This window comes from Neodiprion fabricii, chromosome 2 (assembly GCF_021155785.1).
Source record: "Neodiprion fabricii isolate iyNeoFabr1 chromosome 2, iyNeoFabr1.1, whole genome shotgun sequence".
NCBI lineage: Eukaryota > Metazoa > Arthropoda > Insecta > Hymenoptera > Diprionidae > Neodiprion > Neodiprion fabricii.
The window spans coordinates 22617357-22635275 of NC_060240.1; the positions used below are offsets into that span (position 1 = coordinate 22617357).

Consider the following 17919-nt stretch of genomic DNA (forward strand, 5'->3'; position numbering starts at 1 on the left):
GGTATGAGTTGCGTTTCATAGGTAGGAATAGACTCATTGGATTATTATTCCTTTAGTATCAATTTATGATTAAAGGTTGCATGTTGCGCATTAGATGTTAAAGGTTATATGCTTGTTGATGAAGTGATCAAATGAATTACGGAGAAAATAATGCCAGAGCATAGATAACTTACCGTTAGATGTTGAGTGTCGTTTCGTTTGTTTACAGTGTTTTCCTTATTGATGTGAAACACCTCCTCAGTCAGCCTATTATATAAATCGTTTTCAATATCTAGAATTTTTGGATTCGAGCGTCTGACAATGAGTGAGGGCGCAACCAGGGCAGGTCTAATTTACCTATGTCCAAACTTTTGAGATCGTATCATCATCGTTTTACCATATTTTTGAAATGTTAAGAAGACGTTCCTACATAACTTTTGTAACAGTTTTTACAATTTTCCAAATCCATTGTTTGAGTTGAGGCGTTCAACGCCTGAGAAGTTAATGCTTTTAATAACTTGTACTTCATGCGTAAATTGTACACTCTTCAAAAAGTATAGTTGAATCTAAGCTACCCAACTTTAAAGACGAGGTACTCTGAGCTTTTTTCGAAATCTCTCTCGGCAACGATAGAGAGCTGAGTCGTCATATTTGGTGCGAGCTTGCTGAGTAAATGTTACAAAATGTGATGAATATTTCAAAATAAATGGGAGTTTGGGATTCACTGGCACAACTTAATGAATAACAAAACACTGTCGTTGTGTTACAGGAACCGTTTCCATGCCATTCTACACCGTCTATGTGCTGATGGGATACTGGGATTTGGGGCCATTACTTTGCGATCTTTGGCTCTCAGTGGACTATACGGTGTGTCTGGTCTCCCAGTACACTGTTCTGTTGATCACTATTGATCGGTTTTGTTCAGTTAAAATCGCTGCCAAATATCGAGGCTGGCGCACAAAGAACCGGGTCATATGGATGGTCACGATCACCTGGATTATACCCGCACTTCTCTTCTTCATCAGTATTTTCGGATGGGAGCATTTTGTAGGATATAGGGACCTTCTTCCGGGCCAATGCGCGGTTCAGTTCCTAAAAGACCCAGTCTTCAACACCGCCCTAATTATCGGGTACTATTGGACGACTTTGATAGTCCTCTTCATCCTCTACGGAGGGATATACAAGACGGCCTATGACATGCAGAAAAAGAGCGAAGCGAAGCAAAGAAAGATGCAGTCAATGGTTGCTCTGAGTGCCGGTGCAATGTCTGGGATGGCTGGACGAGCAGCTGGGATCGGAATATCCAAAACGCAGAGCACACTTCTGAGCCAAGACAAGCCAAAGGGAACAGGTTCACCCACTGGAGCTCAAGTTGGATTGCAAATACCTTCCAACGTTGGTGCCAGCGGGGGTAATAGCAGAGTGGGTGGTGAAACTACAGAAAGTCAAAGAGCATTGACCAAATCCACTCACGGTGTTTCTGTCCCAGAGGCTAGTACAAAACAACAGAATGCCGCGAATGGGCCGGCGGATTTCGAAAAATCTGAGAGATCAAGTAGTCCAGCCTTTGACTCAGACGAAGATAGCACCGTAGGTCTGACCCATCAGCCCATTTATACAAGAAAACCGAGATCGTCGTTGGCAGGGCTTGTTGCCAAGTCAGGTGCTCTTCAGGTAGTTGGTGGAAACAACGAGAAGGTCAACGGTGCTGTACACATCGCATCGGACATGGGTACCCCCAGTAAAGATATTTCGCTAACGATGCCAACCCGTGTTATCGAGAGCAGCGTCAATATCCAAAAGTCTCCGACGCTGCCCAAGATTCAAGAGCAGCTTCCCATCGACGCTGAAAAGTCAAGCAGCACAATAACACCAGAGCAATCATCATACAAAGAAACACGACCCCGACAAATGACTAGCTCTGAAAGTCGAGTTTGCAGTGAAGACTCATCCGAAGTGACACCATCGGCACAGAGGATGCATCGGACACACGGAGATCAATTGACATCTCCCACTGAGCCTGGAAACATCGTTCCACCACCTTCACAGTTTCAGAGCAGTCCACTACCCTCTGAAGGTTCTCCAATTTCGTCATCATCGGACAAGCCAAGAAACTTTCAAACGCCTGCCCCTGCTAATGCATTCTACGATGTCCTGACAGGACTGGATGGTGCAGATCTAAGGTACATGGATGAAAGTTCAGTGATAGTTCCAAGTCCTTCATACGAAAGTCCACCGTCGTCGTTCTCATGTAGTCTGGCCAACCCTCTTTCGACGGCTCCACCTTCTCCGCTCTTAGGAAATTCTGGAACATCTGCGGCAAACACTAGTCTCCTGCAAGCTGCCCTGATAAGAGCGACGGCTCAACAAGCCGAAGTGAACCAGTTTCCGACCCACCATCAGCAAAATCATCCTCCCCAGCAACGCCAATCTTCGCAACCACTCGTCACACATGCTTCGAGTCAGACTCATCCACCGCGAGTGTTCATAACTCATCAAAGCAACGCTGCCTCGCAGACTTCGCCAACTATTAGCAAAGTTAATACAGAGGTAACAGTAAAGGCAGAGGATACTCGGAAGCAGCCAGTAACGACGGTAATAACCGCAATTTCTCAACGAGAGTCCTCAAACAGTGAGACTGAGAGGTACTTGGATCACCCTACAAGACTTATACCACTAGCTCAGAATTCATCGCCCAGCAGCGCGGTACCAACAATTTCCGGTACGACAAGTGCAGAGGCTAAAAGGCAATCGAAGAAACGAGAATTTCAAGCTGATGGTAAGGAGTCGGGCTCAAAGAGAGACTTTGTCCAGACTATTGGAAAACGTCTCAAAGTTAAGACGCAGAAGAAAGATCCGACCATTGGCCGACAGAAATCAAGGACCGAAAACAGAGCTCGGAAAGCTTTTCGGACAATCTCCTTCATCCTCGGGGCCTTCGTCGCTTGTTGGACTCCCTACCACATCCTAGCGCTGGTGGAAGGGTTTTGCGCCAGCCCGCCGTGTACCAACGAACACCTTTATATGTTTTCCTACTTTCTCTGCTACGCTAACAGCCCCATGAACCCATTCTGCTACGCACTGGCGAACCAACAGTTCAAAAAGACTTTTACCAGAATACTCAAAGGTGATCTTCACATGACTTGAAACGTAAATAGCGTAGCTTGTAACTGCAATTTTAACCAACCTTCAGTGTGCGTACCCAAGATACGTTTAGACTTTCAATTATAAACAATTCCACGTGACGTATCAGGTTAACTTCAGGATCGCGTTCATGAGATCTTAAGGTAAGATGATTCGATAATTAGAAAACAATGCAATTTCACGAGTGCCCTTCAACTTCACATGTCTGTAAAAGAAAGGCTGGATACTGGTCCGATAAGGACTGACGAGGTCTCGGTTTATCTTTACCAATAAACTCGAGTTCAGTGTATCTATAGTATCAAAACTACAAGTGATTCGACTGCACCCCAGCCTCTGTGGTTATTTCGTGGCTTTTGCAGTTTCTTTCACCGCTTAATTTCGGAGATAACGAATCAAATCGCCGTTTTCTCGATAGTTTATCAAAACCTTATGACATTTATAGGCTGAATCTATTTCAAATTATGCAAGCCAGCGGAGGTCATATTTCAGAATTGCTCGTAACTGAAGAATGTTCTTCCTCGCACAAATTAAGTGGACATGTATATTTTATTATTACCCAAATATATTTTTCACGCCCGATAGTAATTTTTTAAGACTGTAAGGTAAATATGGGATTTCCTGATATTTAACGTTTAAAATTTTCATTTTCTCAAAACTCTTGTTTTGGAATACATAAAATTTCACACTTCGTCCAAACAGATAGCAAAATCCAAAAATTTGGCCAAAAAAATATCAGAAAAAACTTATATTCACCGTCAAGGCCGGATTATCCATAAAGTAGTTTAGGCAACTGTCTAGGAGCCCCGCACACCGAGAACAAAAAATTTGAAAATGTTTCATCGAGTGAAAATTTAATTTAATGATTTGTATCCTCAATAACAATGTTATTGCTTTTATTTTATATTACGTCGTCATATTTCAAATTATTATGGAATGATATTCCATTTTTTCGCGGCGCTTTTAACGCCGACTAATCAGAGAAAAAATGTATTTTAGGAAGTTAGAAAAGGTTAAAGGGGCCCCGAAAATTGCAATGTCTAGTGGCACCGACATGCGACATGGTTAATCCAGCCCTGTTCACCGTATAATCTTAAAAAATCGGTATCGGGCGTGAAGAATTTATTTGGGTAACAATAATGCATAGGTATCCGCTTATTTTGACCAAGGAAGAACATACTGCAGTTACGAACAATTATGGAACATGACCTGAGCTGGCCTGTATCATTTGAGATGGATTCAGCCTGTAATAACTTTACGTACTTCGACTGCCCCTGGTAGGGGCACTTAGGTAAAAAAAAAAAATTAATCACAGTGCTAAACTCTGTCGGACATCTTGTGTTTCTGTTGCCACATTTTAGTCCGAATTATATCTATGTATGTATGGGTATTTGCATTCATATTTATATACATATTGTAGGTATATTACGTAGTATGTATAGGCCTGGACAATAATTTACGTTTATAAGGAAATTAGAAATTGGTACGAAATATAAATTACTTAACAGTGTCCGACACACATAGTACCAGTACAAAATCTGCCGTTCTGTACATATATTATTGCGAATTAGTGCTAATTTTGCCTATCAGACTGTGTAAATAATGTATATGTGTGAATATCCACTCGTTCATAGTTGAAAATCGATAAATATCCACGTATGAACATGCGCAAGAAATCCCGAGCACGCATTATTGGCACTTGTTTGTACGCAAATAATTTAGAGTACCTGTGACCTATTGTTATAATATGATACTTAAGATCAATCAATAGGAGTACAGCTTTAAGTGGAAAATGGAAATTTAAAAATTATTACTAGCTTGTATTAGACGTTAGGGCAATACTTACCACAATGGGCTGTAATTACGTTATAATCTGCAGATCTACGACTTACGTGGAATGCACAGCGAAAGACACAAAGTGATTAATTGAGTGTTGCGTACTAATTCTATTCATGTACACACGCACGATACGTACATATGTATAACTACAAGCGTACATGAAGTACTATAAAGAATAAGGCACCGAGTTCTAGTTCTGGTACTTTGCAGTGTATGTGTAAAACCCCTAATATGCGTCAGTTCACGAAACTTTTACCATCACTGTGATAGACTTCAACGATCACTTTTCTTCAATCATTTTTTACAGAGTCGGTACTCTGGTGTCAGTTTTTCATGGAGTACACAATTAAGGACCGATGCAATTTATTCCCTAGCCAATCCTTAACGGTGAAAAGTACTGATAAAAACTAATCACAGCAGCCCCCATTTCATTTAAACAAACATACGTACGTGTAATACTTTAATGATTCACTTTTGAGTACTTTATTGAAATTACCTCGAATGGAAGAAATCACAATCCATTCTTCGTCGCACGAAACTTTATCGCCCCGATTATTTCTGTGCGTATCAGATACCTATCTTACAAAATCTGCTTTGGGCTACAGCTATCTGTAACAAGCAAGTGTGCGTTGATTGTAGCCGTGTTGTGTATTAAGGTGGTTCTTAGAAAGGTCATTTTTTAATTTTTATCGTTTCACCCTCCGAATCGGCTTGTAACAATTCAAAAATAAATTCGTAATTTTTTCAGATTTTCATCTCAACTCTAACCCGTGCATGCAAGAGGGTGGATTTTCCCATTTAACGCTTTCGGGGTACATTGATCTACCGCACAGATTTCGATTAAATTTTGTGTAGGAGGTTTCTGGGGTCGCTGATTACGAATCTGAACTTGAACTTACAAAATTCAAAATGGTGGAGCCAATATGGCTACACCAAGTGACTTTTGGGATTCTGGTCTGACTTTTGAGGATTGGATCCGTTATTTTGAATTTTGAAATTTCGAGTTCAGATTCGTAATCAACGAACCCAGAAACCCCCCCACACCAAATTTCATCGAAATCTGTTCAGTAGATTCAATGTGTACCTGAAAGGGGAAATCTACCCTCTTGCATGCACGGGCTAGAATTAAGATAAAAAACTCAAAAAATGAGGGGATTTTTTTTGGAATTAATTGGAACCGATTTGGAGCGTGAGCCGGTCAAAATTCAAAAATAACCTTTTTAAGGATCACTCTAATGTGTACACTTATATGTATATATACGTATATACCGGAAGATTCTTATGAATCTCGTCGATCAATATCAGCAGATAGGCAATGGAAACTACATTTTGTATTCCGACATGTTTGAAATGTAGCTTTGATCGCCCACCTGCTGTGGTTGAGCGAGGAGTTTCACAGAAAACTGCCGGTGTAGACAATTATCCTGCGGTGTGCATGAGCCTAGAACAAAGTACCACAAGGAAAGTGACCACTGAACAAGCAATATCCTGCACGTTTAGCTACCCACAAGCTATGTATCTGTACATAAACACACACACACACACACACACACACACACACACACACACACACACACACACACACACACACACGGGGCATTCCATGACATCTCGATCAAGATTCTACATCGACGTCTCAGATTGGCTGTATAATTTTTTGTATGAAAATATATGACAAAAAATACAATTGCACTTTTTTTTTAAATTTTCCGACCCAGCATATCTAAAGTATGATTTAGAGACTGAAAAAAACCCACTATCTAAAATCTGAAAAAATTCAGAAAAATTTTATAAATACACCTATTAGAAGATGGAGATTTCATAACTTCAAAAGATAAATAAGAAATTTTTTTTTTCCAATCATTATCATTGGATTGCATTTTTGACATGGGATGAACATAAAAGCTCATTTTATAATTTTATTTCTTTTTATTTTATAATAAGCTTTTATGTTCATTCTTATGTCAAAAAAGCAATTTAATAATGATATTTTTTTTTCTCATTTTTATTATTTATATTTTGAAGTTATGAAGTTTTTTTTATTTTCTGAATTTTTTCAGATTTTAGATAGTGGGTTTTTTTTCAGTCTTTAAATCATACTTTAGATATACTGGGTCGGAATATTTAAAAAAAAAGTGCAATTGTATTTTTTGTCATATATTTTCATACAAAAAATTATACAGCCAATCTGAGACACTGACGTAGAATCTTGATCGAAATGTTATGGAATGCCCCAGATACATGTACACGTTACGTAGAGATATAGGTAGTATGTACATAAATACCTTCCAGCAAGGACGCTCTCGGGTAGGGGTGGACTAGGTAGGCACCTCACCGTACTGACAACGAGCCCCTGTCGGTGCGGCCTCTTCCTCCCTTACATGCCCAACCCTGCCCGACGCGTACCTGCGTCAGTTTTATGCTTAACTTAACTCTGCTCGAAAAAATCGATGCTAGAGCCGTTATTGTAAAAGCAGCTGCAGCCGTGCTGACAAATTTTTTCTATGCGGTTACCAGTTTATGAAGCGTGAAAGCCGGAATCCGACGATTATCTGGTTGTTCTTTATTCCACGTTTTTTCCTCAAGTTTCGACACGTTTTTCATTCAATATTACACACAGCGAAAGGATTTGTTAAATTTATCCACCATATTTAGTTTTAAAAAAAGCATTACCTACATTAGGTGTTTTGTAGTTTAATAAAATGAATCGTGTTTTTTTCTGTCAGAATGAAGTAGAATATTTTGAACGTGAAAAAAAAATTCGATTCGTCATATTTTGCTGCAAGTCAAACAAATTTCAGTTTCACCGACAAATCTCTGCTCTCTACGTAGCTATTTGCATTAATAAGGAATTTCTATTAAAAAAATTCGACAAAAATAATGATTATCAATCCAGTCGTTACTAATACCTACTCGTAAAATAAGACACGATTGTTGCCGCCACAGCCACTGCTATACAACCATATTGTTAGCTACCATACCATCATATTATATCGTACTATTATATAGCACATACGCAACTATGCATCATTATGGTCATCGACTTCATTATATAATCATATACGTCATTATCCTGGGTCTCATTATTTCTATCATTATTATTATCATTATAGAAATAATGAGACCTAGGTTACTCATGATAGAGTTAGTTATAGTCGTACTCTTGATGTTTGAAATGCATTGGCACTTTCGTACCCAGAATGAAACAACTAATTGCACAATGTACATAATTCTTATACATGGATATAGATGCATAGAAAAACTGTATACCTTGTAGATTATAAACAATTGATAGAGAAACATTCAATCGTAATAAATATATTACAACATCGCAGTCTTTTTATTATAACCGTTAAAACAACTAACCGTAATTATTTCGTTAGCACGGCATAAATGGCGAATACTCAAGGTGCCCCTACAGTAAAAGGTTTGTAGTTTCATCATAATTCAAAATTTTCAGGCTGTATCGGACTCCTGTTCGTTTGTTTTTGAACTTGGATCACTAAATGTCTGCCGAAATCTACTCGTCAATTGAAGTACCCGAGTACAGCGATTCAAGGAAAATCCAATGTAGAACTGAATTGGAATACTCAAATATCGCATCCACTTCAACGCAAAATTCTAAAACAAAATTTAACTATAAATCAGAAAATATCAGAGAACTATTTCTGAAACATACAATCTGAAACAGCTTTGCTGGGAATAAATTTTCAGTCGAAATGCCTAGTTTAAGAATGGATGAATCAAAAATTTAGGCGAATCAACCCACAGCACTAAAATCCCATTTGAAGTTTAACCCAAAGATTATCGATGAAAAATTTCTAACTTCACTTGAGCCGTAATTGCTAACAAAATTTCGTTACTATTGATCGTAGAATCAATATTATCACATAAGTAGCAAAGCAACGCATTTGAATATCGACTAATGATTGCTAAGGTTTCAAAGTTTCATGAATATCTCTGAGGCCGTTAACATTCTTTTCCTTCAAAGGAACACCTGTCAAAACTGAAATTCGAAATCCCACTTCGTCGATTACATCTAAAACCATTTTCAACTATTGATAAGGTCAATTGCAGGTCTTACCTACAGTCGAAATAACTGGAATACCACGCACCGTCGGTACAGAAAATGGAACCGCGAATGTTTCGATCGATTATAAATGTTATAACGATAGAGTAATACGATCGGTATACTGAAACAACCAATAGTAGAAAAAGTTTAGAAGATTCTCCTGGTGGTATGGACACTGCAGATAAATTGGTTCACGCTGTTTTCAGCGGTAGGAATAATGAACCAATGAATAAAAAATGGCAACCAATGCTTCCAATAGGCTAATCTGGGATTTGCCGTTGAGAAGACACAGCGCGCCTCGCGCAGCATTCAGCGCGCGGTATAAAATGCGCAGAAATCAATGCCCTTATTCCCGAAGCATGCGCCTGGGTGGATCAGGAAATAATTCAGCCAGAAATACGGCGGACGTATATCACAAGAGAATCTTAACTAAGATTACGTATTATGTGAGATAATTAAGAAATAAACTGCTTATCAAGTGAAACTTGTGAAGATTGTATCTAAACTTCATATTAAAACAACTGAGCAAACTTGTCGCAGTTTATTCAGGGATGTGTTGAAACGCATGCTACTTTCATTCGCCAATTCTACACAATATGGATGAAAATTTGAGCAGAGGATACGTTCAGCTGGGCAAAGCTCGCGGTATGAACGAATTCAAGTTTACAAATGGTTTCGCTCATTTGTCACCTCCGGTCGACAAGTGCAACTTTGTGTATCTTGCCCTGGTATTGGCAGGTGCGGGATTCTTATTGCCGTACAACAGGTAACTCATCATTTATTCATTTGATATGTCATAGCAAAATAAAATGTTTAGGATTTCCGTGCATCCTCATTCCTTGATCAAAGTCTCATTATCGCCACAGTAATCGCTATGTTGCAATTTTCGTAAAATTAACACATCTTCGCATGTTATACCTATAAGTCTCTGGAGCCCCGCCTGATGTATACATGCAATGCATACCGCAGAGCTCATGTCAAAGACGGTTTATTTTTGTCAAAACATACCTGCAATGGTTAGCTAATGAATTGGTTTAATGGGTGAATCGTCTGTTTCAGCTTTGTGATCGCTGTCGATTATTTTCAAGCGCGATATCCTGGAACTACAATCATTTTTGACATGTCATTGGTTTATATAACGATGGCCTTTTTCGCGGTGTTTGCAAACAACGTATTGGTTGAAACTTTGTCTCTGAACACCAGGATAACCTTTGGTATGTATGTGCACTTCAGCATTATGCAAATATTCCATAATATATTAAACACGTAACACTACGAATCTGAAATTCAGAATTCTGCCGAGATCGGAGAGAATTCTGAGATTCACTGTTCTTCATCTTATTTTTATTCATGAATAATATTGTTTTCGATCACTTTTAACGTTATAAATTGGAATAACAGGGTACCTAGTGTCCTTTGTGACATTGAACTTTGTCGTTATTTGTGAAATCTGGTGGGAACTATTCGGCGTTAAAGCATCATACACTATCAACTTGGTTGCCGTTGCTGTCGTGTCTTTGGGTTGTACAGGTAAGCGGAAATATCCCAAGCAAGGAATCAGATACCTGTGCTCACGTTCTGTAAATATACCTATAAGCATTGACATTATTGGAAGAAATTCGAGAAAATTCAGCCCAAAAGGGTCTTTTGCTCCTAAAAATCAAGTTTTTGTGTACATTTTAATTGCAATAATCTTCTGCAAGGTCTGCGTTTGTGTTATTATTTTTTGCGTAAAAAATTTCTCGACTAAACGAGAGTAACAATACATCTCTGAAATACTGAATTGGGAACCGTGTTAAATACGATCTTATTTTCCTTTTACTTCAGCAATCGAGTTTCTACGAAACCATGTTAAGAACGATCTTATTTTTCTTTTAGTTCAACAGTCGAGTTTCTACGGTTATACTTCAATGCTCCCAAGTCGGTATACTCAAGCCGTCATGGCTGGAGAAAGTAAGTAAAACAAATCACTACTATTGAAATAGATTTGTCGTTACTTGTTGTTGATACAATTTGCTCACAATTATCGTTGTCACAAACGACTGTCATTCAAGACATCTGATCTCACGTTCATCCCCAAGTGTTTCTATTTTCTTTATGTTTACAATATTTACCATTAAAACACAGTCATTAAAACGACTCGGAATATTTCGGAATGGTTGCTTGGTAGACTGTGTTGAATATGATCACAATGACGTAAGTGAACTTCGTTTTACCTAGGCGCTGCTGGTTTCTGGGTGTCAACTAACCGTATAATAACGAAATCCTTGGTCAACGACGAACGTGGTAACACATCAATGTTCTTTGTCTTATCCATCCTGACAATAGTGATGTGCTTTGTGCTACATCAGGTTGTGCGGCAGACGGATTTCGTCCAGTTTTATATCACACTGTGCCAAGAAAGGTACAGAATAACCTTAGAGCCCGCGGAGGACGTTGGTTTGGTGAGTAAATAAAGAATTTTACGTAAATCAGGTATTAATCGCATTATCAATGAATATCCCTGATTATTAAAGAGACCGGCCTGGTCAATATTTTGTGAATTCACGCTGGAACTCAAGGAACCCTCATCTAGAATTCATTAGGAATAATTCAATTATAATATAAAATGCCGTAAGAATCACTTTCGTTTTACACTAAAACAAAGGGGAATGCACACGAATCAGAAGAAACTAAAAAAGGAGCTAGAGCGAATTTAAAATATTTTGGCAGTCGAGATTTATCCTTCAATAGGAGATACATTATACTAATGTTAGTTTAATTCGTTCGATTTTATACATCAGATTGTCTACATCGTCCGAGTTAATTTTTGTCGAGCCTTTTTTTTAAAAGAATTTCAAGGACTCTAGCATGAGTTTTAATCATTTGTTAAATCAAATCTATCGTATATATGTGAGAAATCAGCCAAAAATAAAAAATAGTCTGCTCCACTTGACACTACCAGGGTTAGAGACAAATATGTTCTGTTAACCCTTCAACGAAAAAAAGATTAAATTAGCTAATCCAGATGGGCCAGACTAGCAATAAGAATTTCCCACTCGTTTCCGTTTTGAACCCATAAAAAACTCAAAAATGAAAATTAGATCTTTTGTTTTTTAAATTTTGTTATTCAAATAACTCGTTAATCTATTCTCAGGACATAATTTTATTATTCGGATAACTCGACTAATGAAATCCAAATTTGATTCAGTTCTGAGCTAAGAAAAGCTGCCTCAATTGAGACCGATCGTCAAACTCTGTCGATTCATTCTCAGGATATTGAGAACTTTGCTGTACAATCATCAGGATATTGGATACACGCATGCAGGCAGGCACGCATACACAAAAGTTGATACACGCTCGAGACCTTCAAAGTCAATGTTAATCAGATCGGTAACGTTAGTACTTTCATTAGTGAAGCACTCACGTAGTGACGGTAAGCTTAAAATGCCTATTCAGCTGGTTGCTTGAACGTCATCGATCAGAGATTATCCGAAACCTGCGAGCCGGTCGGTACACAGAATATCAACAGAGATATCGATTTTAAAATGTGATGCATGATGCAATGTGCTGCCATAGTGTGTCAGGATGTAAACACATAAAAAATTTGGATTTAGGTAATTGTTTCCCCAAGGGGAATGCTACGCTATGGTAGCACATATATATCACGCATCACATTTTAAAATCGATATCTCTATCGATATTCTGTGTGCCGACCGGTACCCACGGTAGGATAATGTCGTGCTACTATTCTATTCATATTGTTCCACGCGGGTACGTAATTTCGTGGACCGGGTTCTTAAGAGCGTTGGTGATCTCTCAACTCATATCTGCTTCGGTCAACTCTTCGACGAACATTGCAGTCTACGGCTGTGTCACATTCACGTTTAAGAGGTTGCTATTGTAAATTTTTACTGACCGAGTAAAATTTTAATCACTTTAACTATTATCCTGCACGTTTACTCATCACTGATGAAAAAAAAAACTGCAGACTACAAATATCCGAAACAAGGTTTGTTTCACGCAACAATAATGCCAAGAAATCTATTCCTGTAATTTAATTACGACTTATGCAGGAATACATTTCCTGGTGTTATTCATGCAAGAACCAAAAAAAAAATTTGGAATATTTTCCTACGTTAATTCTGTGTCATTTGTTATTTTCACGTTTAGTTTATGTTAAAGGCTGTATATAATGGTCGGTAGATGGTTCGGCTGTACGCCACGTTTTACGCGTCCACTGATTTCAGAAGTTTCACGATCATTTCATCACTATTCATGAAATGATATTTTAGGGAACTTTTCAGAGTTCTCCTATCTCTGACGTATTTCGTCCTGTCAACTAAGAAATCTCAAGAAGAAACTTGACGAGAAATGATCCGAAGTAGGTGTATGGAAAAATCCTCACAAGATCTTCTAGAATTTCATAAGATGTTTTACCGATTTCAAATGAAATTCTTAGGAGTCCAAACTAACAATAAGTACTTAGTCAGAACTGCTATAAAGAAATAATATGTTGACTTCCCGAATTTTGTTTCAACAAATTTGTAATTAAACGCGACAAATTATTCTTTTACAACACTTACACGGCAATCCGTACCCTCAGCAGATGCAACTGGCTGTACGAACTCTGTTTTTTGCGGCAGATGGATCCTTTGGACCACGTCGGAGATCCATCGAAAGGTCAGTATGGCGTTCTGAAACTCCAAACCAGCCCCCTGGCTACCGACTCTGCTGCCGCCGAAAATGTCGATGCTGCGAGTAACGGTTCGTGCACAGCATAATAAGTATTTCATAAAATGATATCACTTCGTGTGATGAACTAACTAATATACAGTGAAAATGATGACGTCTCATCGCGATGTAAGCTTTTCGAAAACCGGTACTTTATTATTCAACCATTTCAAATAAATAATAATCAGTGAACTACCTTTTGGAAATATTAGCAGAGTAAGGCATAATAGTCGGTTCTGATTAAAAAATTTCTAGTACAAGGCCTAATGGAAGATGTAACAGCATTTTTTAATTCTAAATGCTTGCTCTCATCAGCTCCAGTTTTTTTATGCAACAAAATTATTCGAAACTAGCTTCAAGAAAAAGGTCAAGAATACCTTGTCTTCAGATTGACCTTGAACTTCACCAGCAGCCGAGCCTTAACAAAATGTGCTCCATATTTTTACTGAATTTCAACCCCTTATTTAACGCGCAAGTGACAGGGAACGATTTCGTTTTTATTAATTTTTCCTAGAGATTTTTATTTCTGGCTTTATGAAAATTCATGGATTTATCGTTTAAAAAATAAGAGAAAGAATTCAAATCTCGCGAAATTAAAAAATTGCCCATTTGAAATCTGGAGCACTTTTTCGAAAAGTGCCAATCTAAAACCATTTTTTATTATATACAGCTTCATTTACCTTGTGGAATTATAAATGATCAATTTTATTTCGGTGCGTTCTTCTTTAAAACATGAAATGAAGTTTCATTCTGTTAAAAATGCCACCGTAAATTTTATTGAATTGTTTTTATTAGTACTTTAACCCTTTGAAGCGTCATTATTTCCTTGCAGTCAAATTCTTTGAAACGGGGTATACAAGGATTCTCGAGGTCACTGATTTCAAAGACGGGGTCACATCTGAGGAATTTTCAAAATTAAAAATCGCGGATCTAATACGGTGGACTGAAAATGTAAAAGTAATCGCAATGGCTTGAAAATGCACACTTAGGTGTTTCTTCGCTCATCAAATACGATCCTGAAATCCCCGAGTAACAAATTTCAAGCGAATAGGATCAATTTTTATATTTTCAATTCGCCATATTGGATATGCGATCTTTAATTTTGAAATTTGTACATCAGATTCATTCGTAGTAACCACAAAAACCTAAGATTACCAAGTGCCCCTTTTCTAGTCCCCATAACCTTCCCACAATTACATTTATTCTATAAAAACAGGCAATTCTCAACACTTTATTTATTTGTAACGCTCACTGTATTCGTACTGTATACTATACAATGTATACACTCGACATCTTAAAAGTCCAATTATGCAAAAAATAATGATAGCGTATCTCAAAAATTGAATGGAAGTCTTGAATACCCGATTCAAAAAAAGTGTCTTATGTAATGCCGCAAAGGCTTAAGTGCAACTCTATATTAACTTGCATTCAAATGCATTCTAATTTACGCCGTACATCGTTCACATATCTACAGGACAGTATTCAGCCTTTTCATTCAGCAACCCGGTCTACGAGCCCGGCGCACCATCTGGAAATCCTTCCAACAGTGCTGGTCCAACCTACAAGGTTGAAGATATCGTCGTTCGTGCTCGCGGAACCTGCGGAACCCGAAACAACAGGCCATGGTCTGGAATTAAGAGTAAGTGCTAGCCAATGCCATAATGAACCATATAATGATATACCTTCGTGGTAGATCTAGGTAGAAATGGCCGTTCCCCTTTCCACCGAAAACTCTCGAGTTACAGCACCAGGGTCTAATTTAGGAAAGGAATGTTTACTGTGGGCTAGTAAAAAATCACACCATATTATATTTTTAGGAAATGTAAATCAAATCGTTGTTACGGATACTCGAATTGCAGCTCCGGTTCGCTGACAGCGGTGGAATCTCTGAAATTCAGAAATCAACTGTCTATAGATCTTAAGCTCTTTGCTCAATAGTGAATTAATTATGCCCAGCATACGCGTGTCCTAAAACTATAATGGATGATCGTCAGTTAATACATTAAATCAAATAGACAAGTTTACAATACACCGTCCTGTTTTCACAATACCCATCATAAATGAGTGAGTTTACAACAATTGGTAGTGCTTTCTGCTGTACTTGACACACATCTCAAATAATGTTTTTTGTTCTGATATTTATCATCATTGTAATGGACACAATTTATAAATCTTTTAGGAGGTCTATTGGCACGACTAGAAGTTGCAAAATTAATCTTTCCATACATGACAAGCATAGGAGTTGCTTACTTTGTCACGCTCTGCCTCTACCCAGGAATAGTTTCAGAAATTATATCCTGCAAGTTTGAATCGTGGATGCCGGTGATTTTGATGGCCGCTTTCAACGCAGCAGATCTTCTGGGCAAGGTAAGAAACCACCTATAATCAACTTCATATAATATCCTTTAAATCATAATTTGTAATTTTTTGAGAGTCATCACAAGCCGAAATTTTAACTCTTTGCACGTATAAGCATTAAACTTTGAAATTTTTAACCTTAAAAAATTCAGAGCAATGAAAATTAGTCCTGTTTGGACATATGAGGTTTGACTTAGCAATTAAGCTGCATTGCGACCTACATTAATTTCCGTCTATAATTTATACATTAAGATATTAATTTTGTCATTTTTTGTAACACATATCAGTGAATCCGGCATCTCACTTGACTGTGAACGATCTGCCTGCAAAATCTTCCTTTAATTTCTCATCAAGTTTTATCTCTTAAGAAGGTGCTATAGTTACTCCTTATCAACTTACAAAGAGATTAGGGAGACTCGATGTCGTCAATCGGTTTGTACTTGCACGTGGTGAAACGTGAAAACCCCCAATTTAATATGGTTTTTTAATTTTAATCCAATAGCTCTTGGTTGCTGATATATTGGGGTTTGAAATTTTTGCATTCTCGGGCAGGTTTCGGCTCGTGCTTAGAGTATGTGGAGTAGGGCGTTTCAGAAACGGTAAAAAAAATCGCTCACGCGAAAGGGCTAAGCAGTCAAAAAAATTTGACTACTGCCTCAACGACGTCGAATTTTCGAAAAGAATCTACTATCGAGAAGTTCAAAATTCGGGGGCTACATTTTGTATGACGAAACGAAAGTTTTTGTAAAACTTGACATAGATGCGACTTTTTTAGTGACATTTTTTTTAAATTCGTAAAGACTAATTTTTCTAACTTCCAAATATTAAAATATGTCAACGTTTTTGATTTCTATTGTTGCTTTATGGTGAACAAGAGCTCGCATGAAACAAGAGGAATATCAGCCATTATTAATTACTACCTCATCAAATTATTATTAAAAGAATTGCGACATCTTTTAATATTAAAAAATTAGGAAAATTAATTTTTTTCGAATTTCAACACAAATTCCGCAGTATTAAAAAAAATACACCGATCTTAAGTCTTACAAAGACTTTTGTAACGTCATTCGAACCATAACCACCGAAGTATTTCAGGATATCTCAATTTTAAAATTCTCATGAATACCCTTTTTTCGAAATTTCAACGTCGTTGCGGCAGTAGTAAAAAACTTTCGTGAGCCCTTTCGCTTGAGCTATTTTTTAGTGAAAAAATGCGTGAATCCTGGAGAAGAGCGAAGTATAAAAAAAGACCCATTTCTGAACCACCGTGATGCACGTACTTATAAGCGCGAGCCGAAACCCGCCAAAAAATTTCAAATCGTGAGATTTTAGCAACTCATTGGATTAAAAACCAAAAACCACGCTGAATCAGGAGCTTTCACCTTTCACCACGTGCAAGAACAACCCGATTCGCTACCTCGAGCCTCCTTACTCTCCTAGTGAGTAAAATTTAACTATTTTTTTTCTCACGTGATCCGAAGGCTATAATATATAGTAGTAATGTGAAAATGCCGCAGTCAGCAAAATTCTTCACGCAATGCGAAACAAGAATATCAAAAAACGTTTTTATTTGATTCGATAATAAGGCCAGGAAATGTATTCCTAGAAGAATTGATTCAGACAATATAGCAACCGGACGCGAGTACGAATAACACCGCGAGTAGCCAAATTTGTCCCTATCGACGAGACATGCACTAACGTTGACGAATTGTCTGGCGGTTATTTGTCATCATTTTTTCGAAAAAACACTAATATTTGTCAAGAAAAAATGCTACCTCCCGGTGTAAGAAAGTGAAGGTTAATCGCTGCGCTATCAG

At 37.8% G+C, this 17919-nt stretch overlaps 2 protein-coding genes across 5 annotated transcripts in view; both read left to right on the forward strand.

The window, feature by feature from the left end:
• LOC124175504 (5-hydroxytryptamine receptor 2A) overlaps nucleotides 1–3753 on the forward strand; it is a 162878-nt gene extending 159125 nt beyond the window's left edge. Inside the window, exon 5 of the mRNA XM_046555841.1 lies at nucleotides 749–3753. Within this exon, the coding sequence (XP_046411797.1) occupies nucleotides 749–3126 (2378 nt within the window). The 3' untranslated portion in view covers nucleotides 3127–3753. The remainder of the gene's footprint in view (nucleotides 1–748) is intronic.
• A 5657-nt stretch (nucleotides 3754–9410) lies between these two features.
• The window catches only part of LOC124175488 (equilibrative nucleoside transporter 4), a 76590-nt gene continuing 68081 nt past the window's right edge, over nucleotides 9411–17919 (forward strand). For all 4 annotated transcript variants that reach the window (XR_006869172.1, XR_006869173.1, XM_046555814.1 and 1 more), the window contains exons 1-8: nucleotides 9411–9797; nucleotides 10091–10245; nucleotides 10433–10561; nucleotides 10910–10984; nucleotides 11252–11475; nucleotides 13657–13777; nucleotides 15219–15383; nucleotides 15924–16111. Coding sequence is in view for 2 of the 4 variants with exons in the window: in XM_046555814.1 (XP_046411770.1) it covers nucleotides 9628–9797; nucleotides 10091–10245; nucleotides 10433–10561; nucleotides 10910–10984; nucleotides 11252–11475; nucleotides 13657–13777; nucleotides 15219–15383; nucleotides 15924–16111 (1227 nt within the window). In the remaining 2 variants the exon portion in view is untranslated. The remainder of the gene's footprint in view (nucleotides 9798–10090; nucleotides 10246–10432; nucleotides 10562–10909; nucleotides 10985–11251; nucleotides 11476–13656; nucleotides 13778–15218; nucleotides 15384–15923; nucleotides 16112–17919) is intronic.